Consider the following 25,645-nt stretch of genomic DNA (forward strand, 5'->3'; position numbering starts at 1 on the left):
CCACAGGAGTCTCTAACATCAGACACCGACTTGGATGAATCAGAATGGTCCCCTAGATCCTCCTCTGAGGACATCTCCTTTGCGGAGATTCTTGAAATTCTTAGGCAGAGGGGTGATTGGCAGTCCAAGAGCCCTACTGAGGATGAGTCGGTTCTCCTGAAGGCTTTCGGGTCTCAACCTTCCACCTTGTGGGTGTCTCCGCCCTACGATGAGCTTATGGATCTGGTCTCTCTTAGGGCATGGGAGTCACCACAATCTATGGAACCTGTCCCTAGGAGGCCTAATAAATATATTTGTGCCCCCGTAGATAAGTCCTTTTTGACCAAGGGAGTCCCTGTTGATGCCATGGTGGTGGCGGCAGCCACCAAAAAAGAAATATCTCAGACTTTCTCGTCTATCCATCCTTCTAACAGAGAATCCAGGATCATGGATAGATATGGGAAATGCATGTTTAGTTCAGCGACTTTCTCACTCAGATCACTGAACTGCTTGACCCATTTTACCAGACTGCAGAGAGATCTCCTTAAGGAGTTGGGAGATACTCTTCAGAGTGCTGTAGCTACGAGTGTATCCAACAAAGTTGCTACCCAGCTTGCTACCCTTAATTCAATAGTTAACTCATCCATGCATCTCGTATCTTACGCAGATGATGGTTCGAGTAGAGCTGCAGGTACAGGAATTGCTCTTCGTAGGCATGCCTGGATGCGACTCTGTTCCTTCGCGGAACCCTTCAAGTCTTCCTTTACGAATACCCCATTTGACGGCTCATCCTTGTTTGGGCCAAAGGGGAAGAAGACTTTGATCAGGTGTGAACACGAAGGAAAGACTCTGTCTGCTGTCGGAGTCTGTTTTTCCACCCCCACTCAACCCTTTCCTAAAGGTCAGAGGGGAGGAAAGATGTGGTTCCAGAAAGCCCAAGGAGCCTTTCAAGACACACGTGGAGAGCCTCCCTCCAGAGGCAGAGGAGGGGGTTACAATGGAAGATGCTGCCCTCGCGGCAGAGGGGTCCGCAACACCAGGGTGACAGAGATCACTTCTCTGGTCAGTCCTACCAGTGATCCTGAAGGGAGGCCCGGCTGTCCTACTCTGGAGACAGTCGGAGGTCGCTTGTCATTGTACCCAGAAGCTTGGCTAGATATAACAAATGACAATTGGGTACAAAGTATCATTTCCAGAGGGTACTTCATACCGTTCTCCACCCAGCCCCTCCCGGTCAAAAAAATCCCAGATGTTCCACCCAGTCACAGGGAACAAGCAACAATAAAGGTATATCGATTGCTAGAAAAAAGAGTCATCCAGCCAGTCCCAGCAGACCAAACAGGATTCGGAACTTACTCAATATTCTTTTTGGTTCCAAAGAAAACACGGGACTGGAGACCCATATTGGATCTCAGCAGACTCAACCAATTTGTGAGGAAAGAGAAGTTCCGAATGGTCACACTACAGTCCATATTTCCCTTTTCAGAGAAAGACAATTGGATGTGTTTGATCGATCTCAAGGATGCGTACTACACATAAAGATGGCCAGACCATCCAGGGATCACCTGCATTTCTGGTTGGGAGCCAATCATTATCAATTCCAAGCTCTGCCCTTTGGTCTCACTACAGCTCCCAGAGTGTTTACCAAGTGCATGGCAGTAGTCACGGCTCACCTGAGGCATCTAGGATTCCAGGTGTTTCCGTACTTGAACGATTGGCTCCTTACCTCCACCACCAGGCATCAATTTCTTCAAGCAAGAGAGGCTACTCTGACACTCTGCAATCATCTAGGCATTACAGTCAACTTTGAAAAGTCTGCCTTGTTGCCATCACAGCATATCGTTTTTATAGGGACAGAATTAGACACGTCAACCACCACTCTTCGTCTTCCAACAGAAAGGATTTGTATTCTTCACCAAAACATCACGTCCTTGGTGTCAAAGAACAGAGCACCAGCTGCAGAGGTATTGAAAGTACTAGGATTGATGGCAGCAGCAATCTTGGCAATCCCGTTAGCAAGGATGCATATGAGGATCCTTCAATGGCTTCTATTCATGCAATGGTCTTACCAAGAACTTCAAATGAATCACACAATCCTGATAATGAATTCCTGCAAGAAGGATCTTCAGTGGTCGTTGATGTCTCTTCATGTCACAGTAGGACATCCCTTCATGCTACCCCCTCTAGTTGCCACTGTAACCACGGACGCTTTCCTGATAGGGTGGGGGGGCATTTTCAGGGAAAGACTGCCCAAGGCACATAGACAGATCAAGAATCACATCTGCATATCAATGTGCTGAAGATGAGAGCAGTACTTCTAGCATTACAATACTTTCAGGACTCTCTTCTTCTAGGGACAATTGCAATACAGACAGACAACATGTCAGTGGTCTGGTACCTGAACAAGCAGGGCGGGAGAGAAGTGATCTCTGTCACCCTGGTGTTGCAGACCCCCTCTGCCACGAGGGCAGCGTCTGCCAAAAAGCCCTCAGAGTATGGCAGTGGGCAGTGTCATCCCAGCACTTTCTGTTAGCAATGCACATCCCGGGCAAATCCAACATCATAGCGGACAAACTGAGCAGGGCAATTTTATTGCCCCACGAATGGTCCCGCAAACAAGAGATTGTGGACAGAATTTTCCACAAATGGGGCCAGCCTTCCTGCTACCTGTTTGCCAGTCATATCAACAACAAATGCAGATGCTATTTTGCCCTGATTCCCCCACCAGGTCAGTCTCAGAGGGATGCTCTTGTCCACGATTGGCCCCCGGGTCTCCTCTACACATTTCACCCAATTCCTCTGATACCCAGATTTTTACAGAAAGCAAAGTCGCTGGGATGAACAATCATCCTTATAGCCCCCCACTGGCCTTGGCAGATTTGCTTTCCATTTCTTTACCATCACATTCTGGAAGACCCATGGATCCTGGACCCAGTTCTGGACTTATTCACACATCCGTCAGGGGATCTTCATCCATAATTGCAGACACTGAAGCTAACCGCTTGGCTGCTCCAATTCCCCCTTAGCCAGGCTTTATAATCTTTCCCATGACACTAGTCAAATTTTGTTGGCTTCCCATAAGCCTTCCACTAGAAAGTTGTATTGTAGTAAGTGGAAGAGATTTTCCATTTGGGCGTCTTCCTATAATATTGACCCTTACCAAGCACCATTGTCTTCTATGTTACAATTCTTGACATAAATTTTCAACAAAGGAGCAGCTGCTGCTATGGTGTGGGTAAACTAGCTGCTATATCTAATTTCCATCTAGGGATCGATGGATTGAATATTATGGCTCACCAATTGTCCAAAGCTTTTCAGAAAGGTTCCTTTCACATGAGGTCTCCAGTGAAGACTCCTTATTCTCCCAGGAATTTGGATTTTATGTTATCTCACATCCTTCTTCTTCCCTTTAAGCCTGCATAATCTTGTGAGGTAAAATTTCTGTCGAAAACTATTTTCCTAGTAGCCATCACTTCAGCCCGCAGAGTGTCAGAGCTACAAGCCCTATCCATCAGGCCTCCTTATATGGTCTTTCATGCTGACAGAGTATCTCTCAGGACAAACCCATCCTTTTTGCCTAAAGTATGTTCACAGATTAACATCAATCAAGTCATTGAGTTGCCTGTTTTCTTCCCTAATCATACCAACAAATTGGAATATATGTTGCACAAACTCGATGTTCACAGACAACTTAGATTTTATTTAGACAGAATAAAAGAGATTAGGAAATCAGATCAGCTTTTTGTGTCTTTTTCTGAGGCCAGGAAAGGTAAACCAGTTGCCAAAACAACTCTGTCTAAGTGGCTGTCGGATTGTATCACTTACACCTATTCTTGTCATAACATTCCCTTGTCTAGTAAGGTGAAGGCTCATTCAACCAGAGCAGTTTCTACCTCTTCAGCCTTTCAAGCCAAATTACCTCTGGACAACATCTGTGCGGCAGCCACATGGTCTAAACCTCACACTTTTATAACTCATTACGAAGTGGATAAGGCCTCCAGGGACAGGGCTTCATTTGGTTCTACGATTCTGAAAAGTGTACTTCCATGAGCCACCCCGGGTTAGAGTGCTAGGGACGCTACCCATCAGTGAAGAATGAACGGCGAGATTAAACAACTTCACATAAAGAAGTTATGTACTCACCATAACGTTCCATGTGAGTTGTTTCATCTCGCCTTCATTCTATCTTCCCTCCCTCCTTCCCCCTCCTGGCTGGCAGTTAACATGGAGGCTGTCTTCATCCTGGTCTCTCAATGTGTCTTCATTCCTAGGCAGAATAATTATTACATCTCTATATGGTACGCAGCAAACAAGATCTGATGTAATTCCAGCAGTGCATTGTGGGATAAGGGGTTGGCTCTCGAGCTACTGGAACACTTTGAGCTTGCTAGTCGGCAGTGTCGGAGCTGAGGATCGGCTCTGAACTCATCAGTGAAGAATGAAGGCGAGATGGAACAACTCACATGGAACGTTATGGTGAGTACATAACTTCTTTTTTGCAAGGTTACCTCAGGAAAGAGTTTTCTCTATTCGCCAACAAGAATAATTTCTAATGCAGAGCAGAAAGGTCCAAGTCAGACATGTCCTGCAAGTTCTAGGCTCCATGGCAGCTGCCATTCTTCTTGTACCATTAGCGTGTTACCACATGAGAGTCCTTCAGTGGCTTCTCTTCATGCACTGGTCCTTCCAGGAACTACCCATGTCTCACATGATCCTGATTATAGAAACATGCAAAAGACACCTCTCTTGGTGGATGGTCTCCCCACTGGTGACTCAGGGCAGACCTTTCATTCAACCCCCTCCAGTAGCCACAGTGACCACGGACGCCTCCCTGATAGGGTGGGGGGGGGGCATTTTCTAGGCAGGACAGTCCAAAGCATGTGGCAACCTCACAAGTACCATCTGCATATCAATGTCCTAGAGATGACAGTGGTGCTCCTAGAGTTGCAAGCTCTTTATGACTCTCTTCCTTCCAGGACTATTGTGATCCAAACAGACAACATGTCATTTGTGTGGTACATCAACAAGCAGGGTGGGACCAGATCCTACCCCTTGTGTCGAGAAGCCCTCAGGCTATGGCAATGCATGATTTCCTCCCAACATTTTCTGACAGCAATGCACATCCCTGAGAAATCCAGCGTAATAGCGGATAGGCTCAGCAGGGCTATCTTCATGCCTCACGAGTGGTCTCTGAATCAAGAAGTTGCGGACCTTATCTTCCGCAAATGGGGCCAGCCTTGCTGCGATCTATTTGCCACCCCCCCCAACAACAAATGCAGCAGCTACTTCTCCCTGCTTCCTCCTCCAGGTCAAACTCCCAGGGATGCTCTAGTCCACTATTGGCCTCAGGGACTCCTTTATATATTTCCCCTAATTCCAAGACTCATACAGAAAGCAAAATCATTGGGTTGCAAAATGATCCTCATTGCCCCCTATTGGCCTTGACAGATATGGTTTCCATTCCTGCACCTTCACTTTCTAGACCAGCCTTGGGTTCTGGACCCAGTGCCAGATCTGTTGATCCATCAGTCAGGAAGGTTACACCAATCCCTTCAGACTCTGAAGCTCACAGCTTGGTTTCTCCACTTCCTACCTTAGCCAGGCTTCCAAGTATCTCCCCAGCAGTTTGCAATATTATTGTATCCTCCCATAAGTCAACTACGAGAAAGACTTATGCTAGCAAACAGAAAATATTTTCTTACTGGGCAGAATCTAGAAACTTAGACCCCTTTTCAACCCCAGTCCATCAAATTCTGGAATTTCTAGCAGAGCTTTTTCAGTCGGGTGCAGCTGCTGCTACCATCAGGGTACAACTGGCAGCCATATCTAATTTTCATATTGGAATTCTTAATTCTAGCATCCCTCATAAGCTCTGCAAAGCCTTCATGAGAGGAACATCTCTTCTTAGACCCCCAGTGAGGGCTCCACCTCCTCCTTGGGATTTCAATTTAGTTTTGACTTCTTTGATTCTGCCTCAATTTGAACCAGCAGCTTCATGTCCCATAAAATTTCGTTTTTGGAAAACACTTTTTCTGGTTGCTATTACCTCAGCTAGACATGTTTCAGAACTCCAAGCACTCTGTGTTCGTCCTCCATATATGGTGTTTCACAAAGATATAGTTTCTCTGAGAACCAACCCATCCTTCATACCAAAAGTCTGTTCAGAAAACAATTTAAATCAATCCATCGATCTCCCCGTCTTCTTTCCCAATTATAGTAACAAGGCAGAATACGGTCTTCACCAACTGGATTTTTTTTACCTCCATAGGACCAAACAGTTAAGAAAGTCAGACCAATTATTTCTCTCCTATGCTCACAATAAGCAAGCCCTTCCAGTTTCTAAGGTGACCTTATCCAAATGGTTATCTGACACCATTGCCTTTATTTATCAGTTAAGGCATAAACATCTACCAGCAAAACTGAAAATTCATTCTACTAGAGCATTAGCCACGTCTGTAGCCTTTCAGTCTAAATTGCCCATAGACTCAATTTGTGCAGCTGTCACTTTGGCAAACCTTCATACCTTTATCTCTCATTACAAAGTGGATGTGGTCTCCCGGAGCAGGGCTTCCTTTGGTTCCACTGTTCTGAAGAGTCTGTTCCAATGAGCCACCCGAGGTCTTTAGGTGCTAGGGACGCTGTTCCAAACAGCAAGAATGAAGGTGAGATGGGACAACTTAACATAAAGAAGTTATGTACCTACCATAACGTTCCATGTTAGTTGTCCTTCATCTCGCCTTTTTTCTTGCATCCCCCCCTCCTTCCCCCTTCCTGGAGAATTGAGAGGAGTTCACTATGGTTTCACTGGCTGATTTCTTTTTTCTTGGTTCACATGCCAGGTAATTTTATGACAGTTTATTCTGATCTGTTATTTTGGTAAATCAGTTTTAGGGTACTGGTTACTTTATATGTCTAGTGTGTGCTATCACAAATGAGATCTGGATAAGGGTTAGCCTCAAGCCAATAAATAGCTCTCGAGCTATAGAAGTAGGCCGAGTCAGAGCCAAGGATCGGCTCTGAACCCAAACAGCAAGAAGGAAGGCGAGATGAAGGACAACTAACATGGAACATTATGGTAGGTACATAACTTCTTTTTCCATTTATTGGATGTACACAGACAATTATGTTTCTACATTCATCGAACCAAATCTTTTAGGAAATCAGATTGGTTGTTTCATGTTCTAAAACCACGATGGGTCAAGGCATGTCAAAGGTTACCTTAGCCAGATGCCTGACTAGCTGTATCTCTCACATATATCAGTAAAAAGGTAGAACACCAAAAGCGCACTCAACAAGAGCTGTTTCCACTTCTTCAACCTTCGTTTCTACGTCCCTGAGTGAGGGCATTTGTGCTGCTGCCACCTGCTCTGATGTTTATATTTCATTTCCCATTATCTAAACAATCCTGTCTTAGTCTGTGATTGACTGTGCAGTAGCCTGGTGAAAGAAGGTTTTATTTATTTATTGATATTTGGTGACCGGGAGAGAGAGAGGCAAGATTACGTTGGTTTGGACATGTGCTGAGGAGGGATGCAGAGTATATTGGGAGAAAGATGCTAAGGATGAAGCTGCCAGGTAACCGGAAAAGAGGAAGGCCTAGGATGGGGTTTATGGATGTGGTGAGAGAGGACATGCGGCTGGTTGTTGTGACGGAGCGGGATGCGGAGGACAGGAGGAGGTGGAAGCAGATGGTCCACTGTGGTGACCCCTAGCGGGAGCAGCCAAAAGAAGATGAAGGTGACTGGAAGAGTCTGACTGGGTCAGAAATCCATTTTCATCAGAGACCGAGGGAGAAAAGCTCCACAGTACAGAGTTAGAACAGTAAACAATTTAAACAATATTAACATTAATATTTGCATACATTTTTAAACACAGATATACAAACAAAATTTGCAAAGGGAACTATACATTCAAGACATTTGTATCTTCTAAAAAAATAGATGAACTTTTAACAGTGTTAATTTAGTAATCTGACAAGTACAGTTTAGAGAGATGTCTTAATGACTAAGCTGTCAAAACAACAAAAACACTGAGGTAAGGCTTCAGGCTTCAAAGATTTATTGTTCATAAAAACAAGACACAAGCACTTTCACCCTGTGGGCTTCTTCAGGTGTAATAAATCAAGGTACTAGCTCCTCTATTTATACTAATTAACACATGCAGCTTAGAGCATTCTTAAAGGTATATTCAAGGTAAAAGCTCTGTATTAAAACAATGCTAATAAAATACAAAAGTCCAAAGTACATAAAATACAATATAAATATAAAAACAAGGATGTAAGTAAAACACATGTAAACCTGTGACTAAAAACATTTTATCTGCGCAGGGGTTTATTTCTTAGAGCTGGTTTTAGAGGGATATTTTCATTCAGGCCATGATCTATAGTAGCTTTAAGTCTAATGATCCATCTGGCCTCTAAATTTTCAGTTTTTATCTTGACATCACCTCCATGTATACTTTCAAAAACTCTACCTATAGCCCTGAAAGAAAATACATGTTGGGAATTGGTATCACTGGTATGTTTTGCTAAGGCATTGTGTGAACTGCCTTTTCTTATGTGATACACATGTTCCCTGATTCTTTCTTTAAAAGTTCTGTCAGTTTTACCTGCATAAAATCTGCTACAAATATTACATGTAGCGAGATATACTATATGTAGGGAATCACATCGAGCATTAATATTAAAAGTAAAAACCTCTTGTGTATCTGGATGTTGGAAGTTGGTGAGTCCTTACAACATAAGAAAGCTTTCCTCAACATAAAAAACTAGTTTTGAACTTGTCAAAACACATTTTGTCTGAAGCTGAATATAATGTTTTAAACAAAGGACTGTCTTTTATTCCAACTATGGACTCTAATATAGCTGATATTATTATAGACATTAAACCTTTCACCAGAAATTTAAGGTTGACGTTAATGTTTGAGAACAATGTTGACATTCAAGGTTCAGTTTTTAAAAAAACGAGTACCTTTACTCCACAGTTGAATTCAGTTCTTTCTGTATTTGAAAAGTTATGTATTGATGATGCTTACAAAGTTTCTCATGAATTAAACAATAAGGTTGGTAGGAAGAAGTGGCATAATTTAAAGAAAGATGAATATTTAGCAATAAAAAACCTACAGTCTAACCCTACGATCATAATACGACCTGCTGATAAGGAAGGCCCCACTATTGTCTTGGACAAGGAAGATTATGTTAACAAAATGCTGCTGCTGTTGAGTGATGATTTGTTTTATAAAATTATAAGCAGAACACATGTTAATGAGATGATTAGCACGGTACATAAAACATTAAAAGACATGTTTATGTCTAGTCTAATAGATATTAACCTGTATAATTATTTTTTGATACTTAGTCCAACTGTACCCATTATTCAAGGTCTTCCCAAAATACATAAGGACCTAAACAATCCTCCTATGAGACCTACTGTAGCTGGGAGAAACTGGTGCACTGAATCAATCTCCATTTTGTTAGAGAAAACATTAAGACCTCTGATTGATGAAACTTGTCATATTTTAAAAGATACTGAACATTTTGTCAAAGATTTATATGTTTTCTCACATGATATTGAACCAATGAAGGGTAAACATATGTTGTTAGCTACACTTGATGTAGTTTCCTTGTTTACGGTTATACCGAATGACTATGGTATTAACAGTGTTGCCAAAGTGTTGACTGACTGTGGCAAACACGATAGTAGTTTTATAAGATCTATATGCATGCTACTGAAATTGGTCTTAGAAAACAATGTCTTCATTTTTCAAGATAAATTTTATTGGCAACGACAAGGAGTTGCCATGGGGACGTCCTGCACCAACAGCTACGCTTATGTTGCGATGTTATGTTGGGAACAAGCTATCTTAGAAAATATTAATTTTAAAAACAAGATCAGATTTTTAGAAGGTTTGTGGATGACCTTTTTTTTGATTTAGGAAGGTACAGTACTTGAATTTGACAGTTTTGTAGAGTTTATTAATACCACAACGAGTTTTTTAAGGTTTACAGTAAATCACTCTTTGACTGAGATTAATTTTCTGGATGTTACTGTATTACAGGACTCGATGGTCAGTTTAATGTGAAGTTATACAGAAAAGAATGTCATGTTAATAATTTACTATATAGGGACAGTATGCACCCTGATTTTATATTTCAGAATGTGGCACAGAAACAATTTTTTTGAGCTTCTAGATTGAATGCTAGTGCCACTGATTTTGATCTGCAACTCACCAACGTACAGGTTGAGTTGAAACAAAAGGGCTATGAACCTAACCTTATAAACCAAGGACTAAACAATGTCTTGAGATTGAGACAAAGTAAAGCTAAGCCCTACTTTTCTAAACGCAATGCCATCAATCAGAAAAATAGATGCACTTTAAACTCACAGCCTTTGAGGTTATGTTTTAGTTATGCTAGAGACATACAACAATATACTGACGTTATTAATAGAAATTGGAAAATTTTAACGTCTGACACACAGATTAAAAATACATTGGAGCTAAACCACAGTTTACTTTTAAAAATCAGAAGTCCCTACATAGACAGTTATGTTATTTTAAAGAGAATACTTGTCCAAGTGGAGTCAAAGGTAGCAGACCTTGTGGTAAATGCAATTTCTGCAGGTACATAGATACCAATACATCCTTCCAACATCCAGATACACAAGAGGTTTTTACTTTTAATATTAATGCTCGATGTGATTCCCTACATATATATCTCGCTACATGTAATATTTGTAGCAAATTTTATGTAGGTAAAACTGACAGAACTTTTAAAGAAATAATCAGGGAACATGTGTATCACATAAGAAAAGGCAGTTCACACAATGCCTTAGCAAAACATACCAGTGATACCAATTCCCAACATGTATTTTCTTTCAGGGCTATAGGTACAGTTTTTGAAAGTATACATGGAGGTGATGTCAAGATAAAAACTGAAAATTTAGAGGCCAGATGGATCATTAGACTTAAAGCTACTATAGGTCATGGCCTGAATTAAAATATCCCTCTAAAACCAGCTCTAAGAAATAAACCCCTGCGCAGATAAAATGTTTTTAGTCACAGGTTTACATGTATTTTACGTACATCCTTGTTTTTATATTTATATTGTATTTTATGTACTTTGGACTTTTGTATTTTACTAGCATTGTTTTAATACAGAGCTTTTACCTTGAATATACCTTTAAGAATGCTCTAAGCTGCATGTGTTAATTAGTATAAATAGAGGAGCTAGTACCTTGATTTATTACACCTGAAGAAGCCCACAGGGTGAAAGCGCTTGTGTCTTGTTTTTATGAACAATAAATCTTTGAAGCCTGGAACCTTACCTCAGTGTTCTTGTTGTTTTGATGGATTTCATTTCTTTTCTGAGGTATCTGGTTGAAGTTGGAACTTTTTTACTGTTATTTATTTGTTTTCACTGTTCCAGCAGAACTAGAATTATGGCAACAGGTATTAATTCTAACTTGGAAGATGTGGAATTGGACTATATACCCATTTCAAAAAACCTATGGACTAATGATAATGTGGGTCAATTTATCTTGAAGGTGAGCGAACAAATTAACCTCTTGTTGAGTGGAAACACCACTTTAGAAAATGATGATGCTGCTAATATTGATTTTGTTGCACTGAAGAGTGAGTTGTTTGCTATTGAAAAAGACTTACTGAAGCTAAAACGGACTCAGTTTGAGAAATATCATATGCAGACATGTATTTCTGAAGGCATCATCCCTAGGGGTCTCAGAATTTTAAAAATAAAATGCCTGCTCAAACAGACTGTGATCCATCTTTGCTTTCTGCTTGGCAGAAATTGAATATACAGACCAGTTTTGGTTATCTGAAACTGTTAGCGGAATCGGCAGAGAAAGAAGAAAACAAACTCTTGTCCATGGTGAAATTAAAATATCTAGACATCTGTACTAAGTATGAATCTAGTATTTTAACCAAATTGTTTAATGACATACTAGATAATGTGTCCGCCTATGGTCGTAGGCTGACACAGATCAAGCTTAAAAAACTAATAAGGGACAGAACGGATTTCTCGGCCGGTCAAGTTTTTATGTGGCCGAGAATAGTACCTTCAACCAGTTTTAATAATGTCTGTAATGGCCGTGGGTCTGAATCAACTCAACGTACATCTTTAAATGATTTTACTACCAACAGCACTAGTATTTTGCATGTGAACACCGAGAACGCACCCCGAGATCCTAAAGGGCGGAGCTCTACAACTGCTGAGTTAGGTTGCGACTGCCCTAATAATGATACAGCAGTTACCAGAAAGAAAGTCATGGTAACTCAAGCCCAAGTGCATCGAGAAGTTAATGGCAGCATACAAGAGGACATCGATGAACTTTTACCTGTTACACCTGATTTTTTAGGCAGTCCACACTCTACGGGGCTACGTTTCCCTTTACATACCAGAAACAGATCTGTGAGTCGAGGTCGAGGAAGGACCAAACAAACGGAGTGGAGGGGGAGAAGTGTATCCAGAAACAAACGGAAACAAATGGACAGCTTGGTGAGTCCTTACAACATAAAGAAAGCTTTCCTCAACATGAAAAACTAGTTTTGAACTTGTCAAAACACATTTTGTCTGAAGCTGAATATAATGTTTTAAACAAAGGACTGTCATTTATTCCAACTATGGACTGTAATATAGCTGATATTATTATAGACATTAAACTTTTCGCCAGAAATTTAATGTTGAAGTTAATGTTTGAGAACAATGTTGACATTCAAGGTTCAGTTTTAAAAAAAACGAGTACCTTTACTCCACAGTTGAATTCAGTTCTTTCTGTATTTGAAAAGTTATGTACTGATGATGCTTACAAAGTTTTTCATGAATTAAACAATAAGGTTGATAGGGAGAAGTGGCATAATTTAAAGAAAGATGAATATTTAGCAATAAAAAACCTACAGTCTAACCCTACGATCATAATACGACCTGCTGATAAGGGAGGCCCCACTGTTGTCTTGGACAAGGAAGATTACGTTAACAAAATGCTGCTGCTGTTGAGTGATGATTTGTTTTATAAAATTATAAGCAGAACACATGTTAATAAGATGATTAGCACAGTACATAAAACATTAAAAGACATGTTTATGTCTAGTCTAATAGATATTAACCTGTATAATTATTTTTTGATACTTAGTCCAACTGTACCCATTATACAAAGTCTTCCCAAAATACATAAGGACCTAAAAAATCCTCCCATGAGACCTATTGTAGCTGGGAGAAACTGGTGCACTGAATCAATCTTCATTTTTTTAGAGAAAACATTAAGACCTCTGATTGATGAAACTTGTCATATTTTAAAAGATACTGAACATTTTGTCAAAGATTTATATGTTTTCACACATGATATTGAACCAATGAAGGGCAAACATATGTTGCTAGCTACACTTGATGTAGTTTCCTTGTTTACGGTTATACCGAATGACTATGGTATTAACAGTGTTGCCAAAGTGTTGACTGACTGTGGCAAACACAATAGTAGTTTTATAAGATCTATATGCATGCTACTGAAATTGGTCTTAGAAAACAATGTCTTAATTTTTCAAGATAAATTTTATTGGCAACGACAAGGAGTTGCCATGGGTCTTCCTGTGCCAACAGCTACGCTAATGTTGCGATGTTATGTTGGGAACAAGCTATCTTAGAAAATGTTAATTTTAAAAACAAGATCAGATTTTTTAGAAGGTTTGTGGATGACCTTTTTTTGATTTGGGAAGGTACAGTACTTGAATTTGACAGTTTTGTAGAGTTTATTAATACCACAACAAGTTTTTTAAGGTTTACAGTAAATTACTCTTTGACTGAGATTAATTTTCTAAATGTTACTGTATTACAGGACTCAGACGGTCAGTTTAATGTGAAGTCATACAGGAAAGAATGTCATGTTAATAATTTACTATAGGGACAGTATGCACCCTGATTTTATATTTAAGAATGTGGCACAGAACCAATTTTTTCGAGTTTCTAGATTGAATGCTAGTGCCACTGATTTTGATCTGCAACTCACCAATGTACAGGTTGAGTTGAAATAAAGGGGCTATGAACCTAACCTTATAAACCAAGGACTAAACAATGTCTTGAGATTGAGACAAAGTAATGCTAAGCCCTACTTTTCTAAACGCAATGTCATCAATCAGAAAAATAGATGCACTTTAAACTCACAGCCCTTGAGGTTATGTTTTAGTTATGCTAGAGACATACAACAATATACTGACATTATTAATAGAAATTGGAAAATTTTAACGTCTGACACACAGATTAAAAAATAAATTGGAGCTAAACCACAGTTTACTTTTAAAAATCAGAAGTCCCTACATAGACAGTTATGTTATTTTAAAGAGAATACTTGTCCAAGTGGAGTCAAAGGTAGCAGACCTTGTGGTAAATGCAATTTCTGCAGGTACATAGATACCAATACATCCTTCCAACATTCAGATACACAAGAGGTTTTTACTTTTAATATTAATGCTCAATGTGATTCCCTACATATAGTATATCTTGCTACATGTAATATTTGTAGCAAATTTTATGTAGGTAAAACTGACAACTTTTAAAGAAAGAATCAGGGAACATGTGTATCACATAAGAAAAGGCAGTTCACACAATGCCTTAGCAAAACATACCAGTGATACCAATTCCCAACATGTATTTTCTTTCAGGGCTATGGGTAGAGTTTTTGAAAGTATACGTGGAGGTGATGTCAAGATAAAAGCTGAAATTTTAGAGGCCAGATGGATCATTAGACTTAAAGCTACTATAGGTCATGGCCTGAATGAAAATATCCCTCTAAAACCAGCTCTAAGAAATAAACCTCTGTGCAGATAAAATGTTTTTAGTCACAGGTTTACATGTATTTTACTTACATCCTTGTTTTTATATTTATATTGTATTTTATGTACTTTGGACTTTTGTATTTTACTAGCATTGTTTTAATACAGAGCTTTTACCTTGAATATACCTTTAGGAATGCTCTAAGCTGCATGTGTTAATTAGTATAAATAGAGGAGCTAGTACCTTGATTTATTACACCTAAAGAAGCCCACAGGGTGAAAGCGCTTGTTTCTTGTTTTTATGAACAATAAATCTTTGAAGCCTGGAGCCTTACCTCAGTGTTTTTGTTGTTCTGACAGATTTCATTTCTTTTCTGAGGTATCTGGTTGAAGTTGGAACTTTTTTACTGTTAATGACTAAGCTGTCAAGTAAGTTTTGGGAATAGAAGTTTTAACTTTTAAGTAGTAGTGGTTAAAGAATAGTTAGAGAAATACTAAGTAAAAGATGTAAGTATAAGGATAGTAAATGAATTTAAGATGAAGTGGAGATAGTGTAAAAGTTGCTTTGGACTATACTGAGGGAGTTAATAGTAATGTTATGGCAAACATAGTTATTATTGTGGCTAAGTGTAATTGAAGAGAAAGTTGATCAGGATGAAGTGAGAAGTGAGTATGGGGGAGGTGAATGGAGATACTAATTGCATACTTAAAGATAAAAGTTAGGTAGAGGGATTAACAGTGGATTTTATGAGCTAGGTCATGTGGTTGATATGAGAAGGCATGGGGGGCTATGAGGAAAGGAAGGGGTATAGGTAATTAGTGATATTGGTATGCATAAGCTTTGGAGCAAGTGCAGACATGGGTATTTAGATAGTAGTTTCTCAAAGTTAATTTGAAAGTCTTAAGAGATTTAATTTCACAAATAGTTGGTGGAAAAGCATTCCATAATTTATCAATGATGTAGGAGTAGATGCTTTGCCCAGCGCTTTTTGTAGGTTCTTATACTTGTAAGAGTAGTTTGTTTGTAGAACGAAGGGTTCTGGATGGTATGTAAAGCAACACGATAGGTTTCAGAGCCGGGCAGTTATCTGGCTTATAGATTATTTTGTGAGACTGACAGAGTTGTATTAGATTTAGGTAGTTAGGGAAGTCTAGCCAATTTATTTTTTTAAGGATGTCACAATGGTGGGTTAAGTATGGTACCCGTGTGGCAAATCTGGCAATTCTATGATAACATGATTGTAGTTTATTCTTTATTGTTATATGAAGATTAGTAAAAATGGGGCTGCATATAGAAAGGTAGTAAGCAGGAGGGTATTAGAAAGGGTTATTTTGGTGGAAGCATCCATTTACTGTTTATGTCTATAAAGTTTACCTAGTTTGATACGTGTTTTTTTTGATTAAGTCAGATATGTGTTGTTCAAAGGTGAGCTTGTTATCTATGGTGATGCCTAGTAGTTTTGCAAGGGCTACTATTTTAATTTGAGTTTTATTTTGTGAATATAGTTTGAAATCATTGGTGAAAGGTTTAGGAGACAATAACAGAAGTTTAGTTTTATTTGGATTAAGTAATAGTTGTGCATCATTTAACCAGGTTTCGAAAGAGGCAAAGGCAGTTTGGGTAATAGTTAAGAGGTGAGTGGGATTGGTGAAAGTAGAGATGATAGTGGCGTCATCAGCATATTGGATGATAATGCTTTGGGGGGAGGCAGTGTAAAGTCTGTTAATAAATCTGTTAAAAAGTAGGGGTCAAAGAATGGATTCTTGAAGGACTCCAGTACTATTTACTTGGTATTTGGACAAGCTAGTTTGCCACTTAACACATTGTTAACTATCTGCGAGGTAGTTGAAAAAACATTTTAGAGTACCGTCAGAGCAGCCTAGTGTGGACAGTTGTAATAATAGTTTGGAGTGGTGGTACTATGTGTGGGCCGGAAACCATGTTGGGTAGGAGTAATTAGGTTGTTGTCTAGTAGGAATTTCCTTAGTTGTTTGTGTATACATTTAACAGTTTAGATAGAGGAGAGAGGATGGAGATAGACTGATAGTTTGATAATTCTTTTTTTTCTTCCCTTATGTAAGGGAAAGATAGCTCATTTTTTCCAGAGTTTGGGGACATAGAATTCAGAGATAGACCTATTTAAGAGAATACTAACAGGATAGGCTATATCGTCAGCAGGAATTTTTAGACATTCTGATAGGAGATTGTCTGCAGACAAGGAACATGGCTTTAGTGTGGAAAGTAGTTTATGTACTGGGAAGGTAAATACAGCTTCTAGAGAGAAAGTTGATTTTTGGAGGAGGAGTTAGAGCTGGGATGGAGTCCATACTAGGTGATATCTCACTAAGATTGGCATTGAAATGTTGCCGTGAAGCGTGCCCGGAGAAGTACCGCAAATGTTTTCCTAATTACATGTTCACAGTTTCAGCAGTTGTCCCTGTTTTCTCGAGCCCTTTCACAACTGTTTCACTTCACAGTTCCCACAGAGGTTCCTATTTTTCGAAGTGCTTCGTCCCGGCTATGTTAGTGTTTACATTGATAGAGATGGCTCACAGCATTAAAAATCAAAACACAGTGACCATTAAAAATTAGCACATGGGAGAGAGGAGCACTTCCTTAGTTTTTGGCAGAATATAACGTGTATGATTTACACCGTTTTTAGGAAATAAGAGGGAAACTTGTTATAACTGTCCCTGAAAGCGGCACTGAGTTGGGATGTAAACCATCAGCACTCACTTCAGATCACTCTCATATATTAAGAATGTGAACACACTGCCCCTTAAAAATCAGCAGATTCTCAGAAAGATGAGCACTTTCTTATTTCCTGACAATATAACGTCAGTAATGTACACTGTTTTTGGGAAGTAAGAGGGGATCTTTCTACAACTGTCTGTGTAAGCGGCACTGAGTTTGGAGGAAATCACTCCCACGACAAAGTGAAAATTAAAAGAAGAATACAGTAGCGAAATAAGCAGCACTGACTTGTGAGGAAAAATCAGTATTGCTCGGACAACAAAGCCCAAATTAAAACCAGGACAGAAGAATGCCATAATCACAATTGAGAACTGATAAAATGAGTAAGAGTGGGAAGATGAAGACAGAGTTACAAGCAGAAAAAAAGAAGCAGCTGTGACTTCACATCAACCGGACATTTTGGCTGCTGCCCTGTTAACGGAAAAGTACCGAATACTGTCTATGAAGTGGAAGTTAAACATCTCAACTACTTCGGATGCTTCTTTATCTGGGGCTGGTGAAGAGTTATGAGGTGTCCTCGGAGAAAGAAGTTTTGATACAGATTTCCAGAATTTTTTTGGGATTGTTTATCTGTTAGTTAGCTGTTGTGTGAACTATATATATATATATGTATCTATTTTTTTTTTTTTATTGGCAATAACTAGTTTTTTTTTACTTAGGTTTGGAGCTGCTTGAATTTTAAGTGATTTGTTTCCATTTTACTTCTTTGCCAATCCTTCCAGGTTTAGCTTTTTTACCACTGTTTTTCACTGTTTGTAGGAAGGAAGGGATAGCTTTTAAAAACAATTAACTTTGATTTATATTTTGTTGTTTTATCTTTAATTTTTACTGCCTGTTAAGTTTTAGACATGCAAACTCTAGCCCTCCCCAAGGGGCCTAGTCAGCTATAAATTCACACAGACTGCAGAGAGGACAATCCAAAGCTTACCTAAATAATCATGTCTTGGTTTGTGATTTATTGATCTTTACTTTTAAAAAGAGGTGCAACTGTAAGCGATAGTGATCAGAAGCTACTGCTTGCACTTGCGTACGATGTAAAGGAATTCCAGCTTTTGTGTGACTTTCACAACTTGTACGGCCAGAGCAACAGCTTAATGAACTTAATTATTTAGTTGTATACTGTTTGTGTGATTTTGCTAATAGAAGTAGATTTAAATTTTATTTGAATTCTGTGGTAACTGATTTGTATTATTCTCTTCTTTTAGAGATCTTTATATATTTGCAGCTGAATATGGATTCATTAAATGAGTATGCCATTAACGATATGCTAAAGCACAAGTATCTTGTACATTCTGCTAAATCCTATGTATATTTAAAGGTTACACCTGATAACATTGGTGATCTGTGCTCCTCATGTCAAAGTTGAATGATTTGCTTACTATTATTAGTAGTAAATCTATACTTACTGATGACAATTAAATTTGTGCAATTGGCACAGCTTGGAGAACTGTTGTTACGTATATTAATGACTGGACTGATGAGACAAATAATGTTAGGCAAAGAGTAAATAGAACACATTTAGGAAGGAAGGAAGTGTCTGTTGTCTATAAAGATCACTCAGCCCCTATTGAATAAGATAATGCCACTGACAGCTTTGGAATTCTGGATGCAAGTATTCGGCAATCTGAGGATTCAGAGCATACAGAAAAAAATGAAAAAAAGAAAGGAAGAGGTTCAAAACAGATAACAAGGAAGAAAAGGAAAATGGTAAATGTCTGTAAAGGCAAGGGAATACATACTACAAAGGGTACTGTTTTGTTATATAGCACACACATTACAGGGAATGACAATGTTTTTCTATCAGAAAATGTCCTGTCAAGTGTCATTTTTCCAAAAGATAAGGTTGAAAAAAGAGGCAGGTGAAAATGAAGAAATCAAAATTGAACAGGGAAGGGTTGAAGAACCTTACTCTAAGAAAAAAGAAAAGAAGACATACTTTTGACAACATGGCTCAAGCTGTGGATGTACAAAACCAGCTGGATGAGAACAGTATGCTTGCAAATGTAATAAGCAAAAAAAAAAAAAAAACAGCGGGATTAATAAGAGTAATGGTGATGAAGATCATTCCTTTGTAGCAACTGATAGAGCAGATATTACTGAACAAGTAGTTGAAGATTCTTCAAAAGAGAAGTAAAATAGATGTTGACAACATGGCTCAAGCTGTGATGTACAAAGCCAGCTGGAGGAGAACTGTATGCTTGCAAATGTAATAAGTGATGAAAACAGTGGGATTAATGAGACTAATGGTGATGATCATTCTTTGTAGCAATTGATAGAGCAGATATTACTGAACTAGTAGCTGAATATTCTTCAGATCTGGTCAGAAAAGATATTCTTGTAATTGGAGATTCAGTTATTAGAGGAATTGATACTTACATTTGCAGGGAAGATAATGAACACTGAAGAGCAAAAATATAGGATGTGAGACAGGCCTTAGAAAACTTTAATGAAAGGAAGTATGGATCTGTTTGTATTCATGTTGGTACAAATGATCTCATCAGGAAAGAACTCTGTGGCTGTTAGTTTGGAACTTACAGCTGTCTTAGAAGAGCTTGTACAGGTGTTAAGACCTTTTTTTTCACAAATCACATATAGAAAGGAGAGCCAGGCACCGTGAATGAAAATAATTTTTGGGTAAACACCTACATGGAAAAAATGTCCTGTTTTAAAAAATGGAAATGTGTAGAGCATGCGAGCCTAGTTTTTTTGCACACTTGTTCATATAGGATGGCATGAACTTGTCAAGATCAGGGAAAACTATTTTTTGCAGTACAAATTTTGTAATATTGGACAAACACAAGTCAGAATTTTTGCCAGGTCGAAAATTTAACAGTTCACATATAGCAACAATTGATGCATCTCCGATAGTTGTTAATGCTAGGAGCATTACTATTAAAGTTTTTTATTGGAAAATTTGCTATGTTTCCACAAGATTGATGAACAATGATCGGAAACTAGTTCTGTCATGGTATAAATGTTTTTACTTTAACAAGTATTCTAACAAAAAATTCAGGTGGAGGTGTTATGATAGGAATTAAAGATAGTCATGAGACTTGTGATTATTACATGTTCAATGATAACACCAATGCTACAGATTGTGTAACTGTGGCAATAAAGGCAAACCTGGAACATATAATATGTATAGACCACCAAAGTCAAGCACTGATGACCTAGGAATTCATATGTGTCTTGCATGAAACACAGGAGTGAAGAATAATAGTGGCTGGGACTTACATTTACCAGAAACAGACTCGAATAATATTGATTCAACAGCATTAGTAAGGAAATTATTCTCAATGTATGTTTAGGAAAAACAATTGCTTCAAATTGTAAAAAAAGCCTACCAGGTAATGAAACATGCTAGACACTGTTTGTGTTATGTCAAGTTTTACCAGTGTTCATGTGCAGTGATCATGGGGTTATGAACGCTAATTTAATTTGTTGCTAGATAATTCTATCAAACCGAAATTTAAACCAATGCACAGGAGACTAATGCCAGATTATTTGGAAGCAAAACGGTCACTTTGTAAAACTTATTGGAATGATGTGTTCAGTAGAAAAACGCAGAAGGAATGTGGACATTTCTGAAAGATGAATAATATCAGGATCTAGATACATGTCAGGAAGCTATATTTCCATAAGAACAAGATGCTTGATTAAGGTGAGAGACAAAAATATATAAGAAATAGAAAAGAGGTCAAACTACAACTTTGAAAACTGAAATAAACAAGCTGGACAGACAAATTAAACACCGTGAGACAAGATCAAGAAAAAAATTAAGAAAATTTGTGTAAATATATTGAGCATAATAGGAAACCATTTTATAGACACAAGATGTGGAAGGAGTAAAGGCATACAAATTGATAAATTGTGTGTAGATTTAAAATTTATTCTCAGAGACAACAGATTATAGATAAATTGACAAAATGTTATGCAGTGCATTTTGGCTTCACAAAGTGGGTACTGCATTGTCCTAGTGACAACCAGGTATCCTCAGATACTGAAATCAAATTAGATTATATTGAAAAAAAAAAAAAAAAATATATATATATATATATATATATATATAAATATATATATATATATATATATATATATATATATATATATATATATATATATATATATATATATATATATATATATATATATATATATGCAAACTGGATCTGAACAAAGCACTGGGAGGAGACAGAATTAGTAAAACTGACCAGAGAACATTTCAGCAAGAACATACAGTACCATTATATCTATTATTTACTAGGTTGTGTAAATATGGGAAGATTCCTCAACACTGAAGATATGCACTTTTAAACCTGTCTTTAAGGCAAAGTAGGACAAGCCCAGAGTTATACAGACCCTTAAGTTTATTTTCATGCTGTGGAAAAATAATGGAGAACCAAATATTGGATATGTTTTTGTAATTTTTTGTAATATTGGATATGAGTCTTTGCAGTCTCAGAACTGGAAAGGTTGGGACTTGAAACCATGTATCTGTATGCAGATGACCTGAAGTTAGGTAAACTGATTACATGTATTACAGATAAGGGCATGTCTGCAAACGAACTTCACTAAATTAACTATCTGGGCAACAGAGAATAATATGCTGATAAATACATCACAAACTAAGTCTATGAGATTTGGGAAACATAAATTGAAAGTTGAATATTTAATACAGTGCACAGTGATTGAAACTGTAGATTCATTTAAGCACATAGGTATATGGGTAGATCCATCTTTGAGTTTTTCTAATGATATCAACCAATTGGTTAATGATAGTTATAGATCTATAGGTAGTATAAAAAGTTTTATAAAGTCTAGGAAATCAGAAATGATGAAGTCATTGTTTAATTACATTACATGCAAACTTGAGTATGGAATAACAATATGTAAACCTCCTAAGGAAACAAGCATTAGAAAACTGGATAGAGTGCAGCAGAAATTTATCAAGGGCATCCATGGATGTGAAAATTTTAGTTATTATGAAAGACTAAAATATCTGAACTTGTACAGTATCTCATACAGATATTTAAGAAGAGACCTTATTCAGGTGTATAAGGCATTTAGAGACCACTACCTCTGGAAATGTTTGGGGTTATCAAAATGTAGTAGAGAATCAACAGACAACCTATGTAGAAGATTCTGTAGGAATGAAAAGTATACTAATTGCTTTTCTGAGAGAGCAGCTGATGCATGGAATAGACTACCAAATTATATTAAAGCAAGCACTAGTTTAAATATTTTTAAGAACAGCCGAGACACTTATGGGAACAACTGTTTCAGTATATTGGCAGGCTAGAAGGGCATTAATGCCCATTTTGGAAATATTTCTATGTATGTATTACAAATTGGATTTACTTTCCACAGATAGGGCAACTTTTGTTTCTGCTGTTTTCCAGAACATCCTTCCATGATACCACCTGTGGAACTAAGTAGCTGGGGACTCTGTCCCATCACTTGAGGAATGGACAGAAAAGACAACATCAGATACAAAAGTTATATACTTACCATAACGATAAATCTCTGTTGTCTGTTTCCAATCTTCCTCACCTTCCCTCCCTCCTTCTCCGTTTCCATCTCATGCAAAGTTTGTTTCTTTCTTTGGTTTCTGGTACAACTGTATGGGCTACCATTGTTATAGCACTACATACTCTTACAAATCCAGTGCAGATTTTCTTTGCTCTCATATACTTTATGGTAATACATATTTCTATTTATGTAATGGTTCTTGCAGTATATGAGGGCAAACTCAATCTGAGGTAATGTTGGGGACAGGAGAGAATATTGGGTAAGGGGAGGAGTATGAGCTTCAGATCCCAAGTCTGAGAAAGTCGCCGAAGTCTGATTAAAAGTCAGATCTGAGACCCACGAGTTGAGGAAAGATGGAAACAGACTACACAGATCTGTCATTATGGCAAGTACATAATTTTTATTTTTGACTTTATGGGTGGGAGTGTGTGTGCAAGTCTTTGCAGGCTAGGGTTAGAGTATGATCTAAAGAACGGGATAGATTATTGCTCTGAATGTATGCTGCTGTATGCAATGTATGTCTGTCTTGTGCAGAGGTACTGTTACAGAAAAGGTATTTCAAAGGTAAAATGTAGGGAATTTAGGAGCAGGGGCAAGTTTAAGATTAGGATTAGCATGCATTAGTAAGGATCTAACCCTAATCCTCCCCCTGCTGTGAACCCCAACTCAACATCTACCTTTTCCATAACACTGCCACTATTAAAAGTGTGTCTTAATATTTTGGTTTACTCATAACAAAGTGAACTTCAGCTTCATTTTTGATTGTTTTTTTTTTCTTTTTGTATTATGTTTTAATCACTAGTGTCTGATTATTTTGTACTTAAACACTAGTGTATTAGACCATTTGACTCATATACTGTGGGTGCATTTTTTGTATGTGAGAATGTTGTATCTAAATTTGTCTCTTCCCTGATTACATTTTCCCTGTATGTATTTTGTTTTGTAGAGCTCAGTAAAGAAGACAAAGCTGCCTTGACAATCCAGTGTGCCTTCCGTCAACACCTAGCTCGGAGGAAGAAGGCTCAGCATCAGAAAGAACAGCAGGAATATGAAAAATTAATGGAGCAACTCCAAAAAGAGGTGACTGTTAAATTTTTTTACCACACCAGATTACCTGTATAGTCAACTGTATTTCTATAGTCACATAAATGATGTTTGGGGAGGAGGGAGTGGGAAGACAGTTGTACAGTTTTTTTTTAATAAGATTCTCTTTCATTAAATTGTATCCACAGACATCAATGGGACAATTTCAGGAGGAGAAAAATTAAAGAAAGCAAAATAAAAGTCCATCAGCATGACAGTAAAAATTAAAAGGGCAATGTTACTACAAGCACAATACAAACAGTAAAAGAAACAGACTTAAAAATGTAAAACAATGTCATTCAATAAGAGTTGCTGTCAACAACATCATGGATAAGGGCTTCACTGGTGGTCTGGCACAGATGAGGGTGCTGGCTTGCAGGTCTCACTCTGTTGTAATCAGGAAACAGTAGAAATAAGTGTCAGAACTCATCATTAGGATTATTGCTGCTTGAGTATAAATATGAGATATCATCCATCAGGTGGACATGAGTCATTGGCGAAAACTTTCTCAACAGTTACCCTATCTGGCTTGAGGAAATATAATCTCAAGTCATGGTCACTAGGACAAAACCCAGGTATGAAAGTGAGAACTCTTTACACCTAATTTAGTTTATTTTTCACTAGTCAATTCTGAGCTTTGCATATTTGTCTTTTTACTGATGCAGACATTGATCATAGCATTCAGTAAATATTAGGATGTGTTATATTGTCATATAGTTTGCACCTTTTTTGCTATTTAAGGATGTCCCTTTCTAAGACTACCAACAGAGATTCTTGTGGACATCAAAGCCTTTGTAGCTTTCCATAATTAATGTTCATTTGGTTTTGGGGAGGATCACTATAAAAATTAAAAAAAAAAAAACTTTAGCCAGAAGGTCTAAGTCTTTATAATTTATTAAGCATAAAACATTGCAACCTTTAGCTTATATTGTTCTGCTGTGCTTTCTGCTTCTGCAGGTGTTTGTCCAATGAGGAAGGCTATATTGAAAAATAAGTATTTTGAAACTTTTGTGAAGGGTTGGAGTAGTTTAAAAAAAAGAGAAACTTTTTCTGAAGCACTTTTATTATAAAAAGTTATAAAGATCAGGTATCAGCTTTGTCCCATAGATGGGACTCTGTAATCAAGAGGTTTTTGCCTGAAGTAGTAAGTGAGATATCTTTACTGGCATTGATGTTCAGAATTACTCCCTCATTCTACACTCTAATAGCTGGTCTAGTTTTCCTACTCCCGCATGTGCATTATTGCCTTAACAGGATGTTATTAGCAATATTCCAGAGGGTATGTATTGAAAAGTTGGAAGTCAGTTATTCAGCTTCTTGATATATCCAAAACAGTACATCGAAACCTAGCCAAATGTCGAAACTTCATAAAAAAACACACATACAACAGTGCCCCTAACACTACATTGCTACTTAAATAGGGTCTATATTATGTGATCAAAAGATGTGTTCATCGAACACGTCTTCATCGACACAAACAGGTAACACACTAATCTCTGAATGGCCACTTTAGTGAAT

The 25,645-nt window shown here is 37.9% G+C and overlaps 1 protein-coding gene across 1 annotated transcript in view; it reads left to right on the forward strand.

The window, feature by feature from the left end:
- IQANK1 (IQ motif and ankyrin repeat containing 1) overlaps positions 1–25,645 on the forward strand; it is a 2,532,034-nt gene that overhangs the window by 379,666 nt on the left and 2,126,723 nt on the right. The window contains exon 3 of the mRNA XM_044067472.1: positions 23,991–24,124. Coding sequence (XP_043923407.1) covers positions 23,991–24,124 — 134 coding nt within the window. The remainder of the gene's footprint in view (positions 1–23,990; positions 24,125–25,645) is intronic.

The sequence above is a fragment of the Protopterus annectens genome, chromosome 3.part1 (genome assembly GCF_019279795.1).
Source record: "Protopterus annectens isolate FY-2018-M chromosome 3.part1, PAN1.0, whole genome shotgun sequence".
Taxonomy (NCBI): domain Eukaryota; kingdom Metazoa; phylum Chordata; order Ceratodontiformes; family Protopteridae; genus Protopterus; species Protopterus annectens.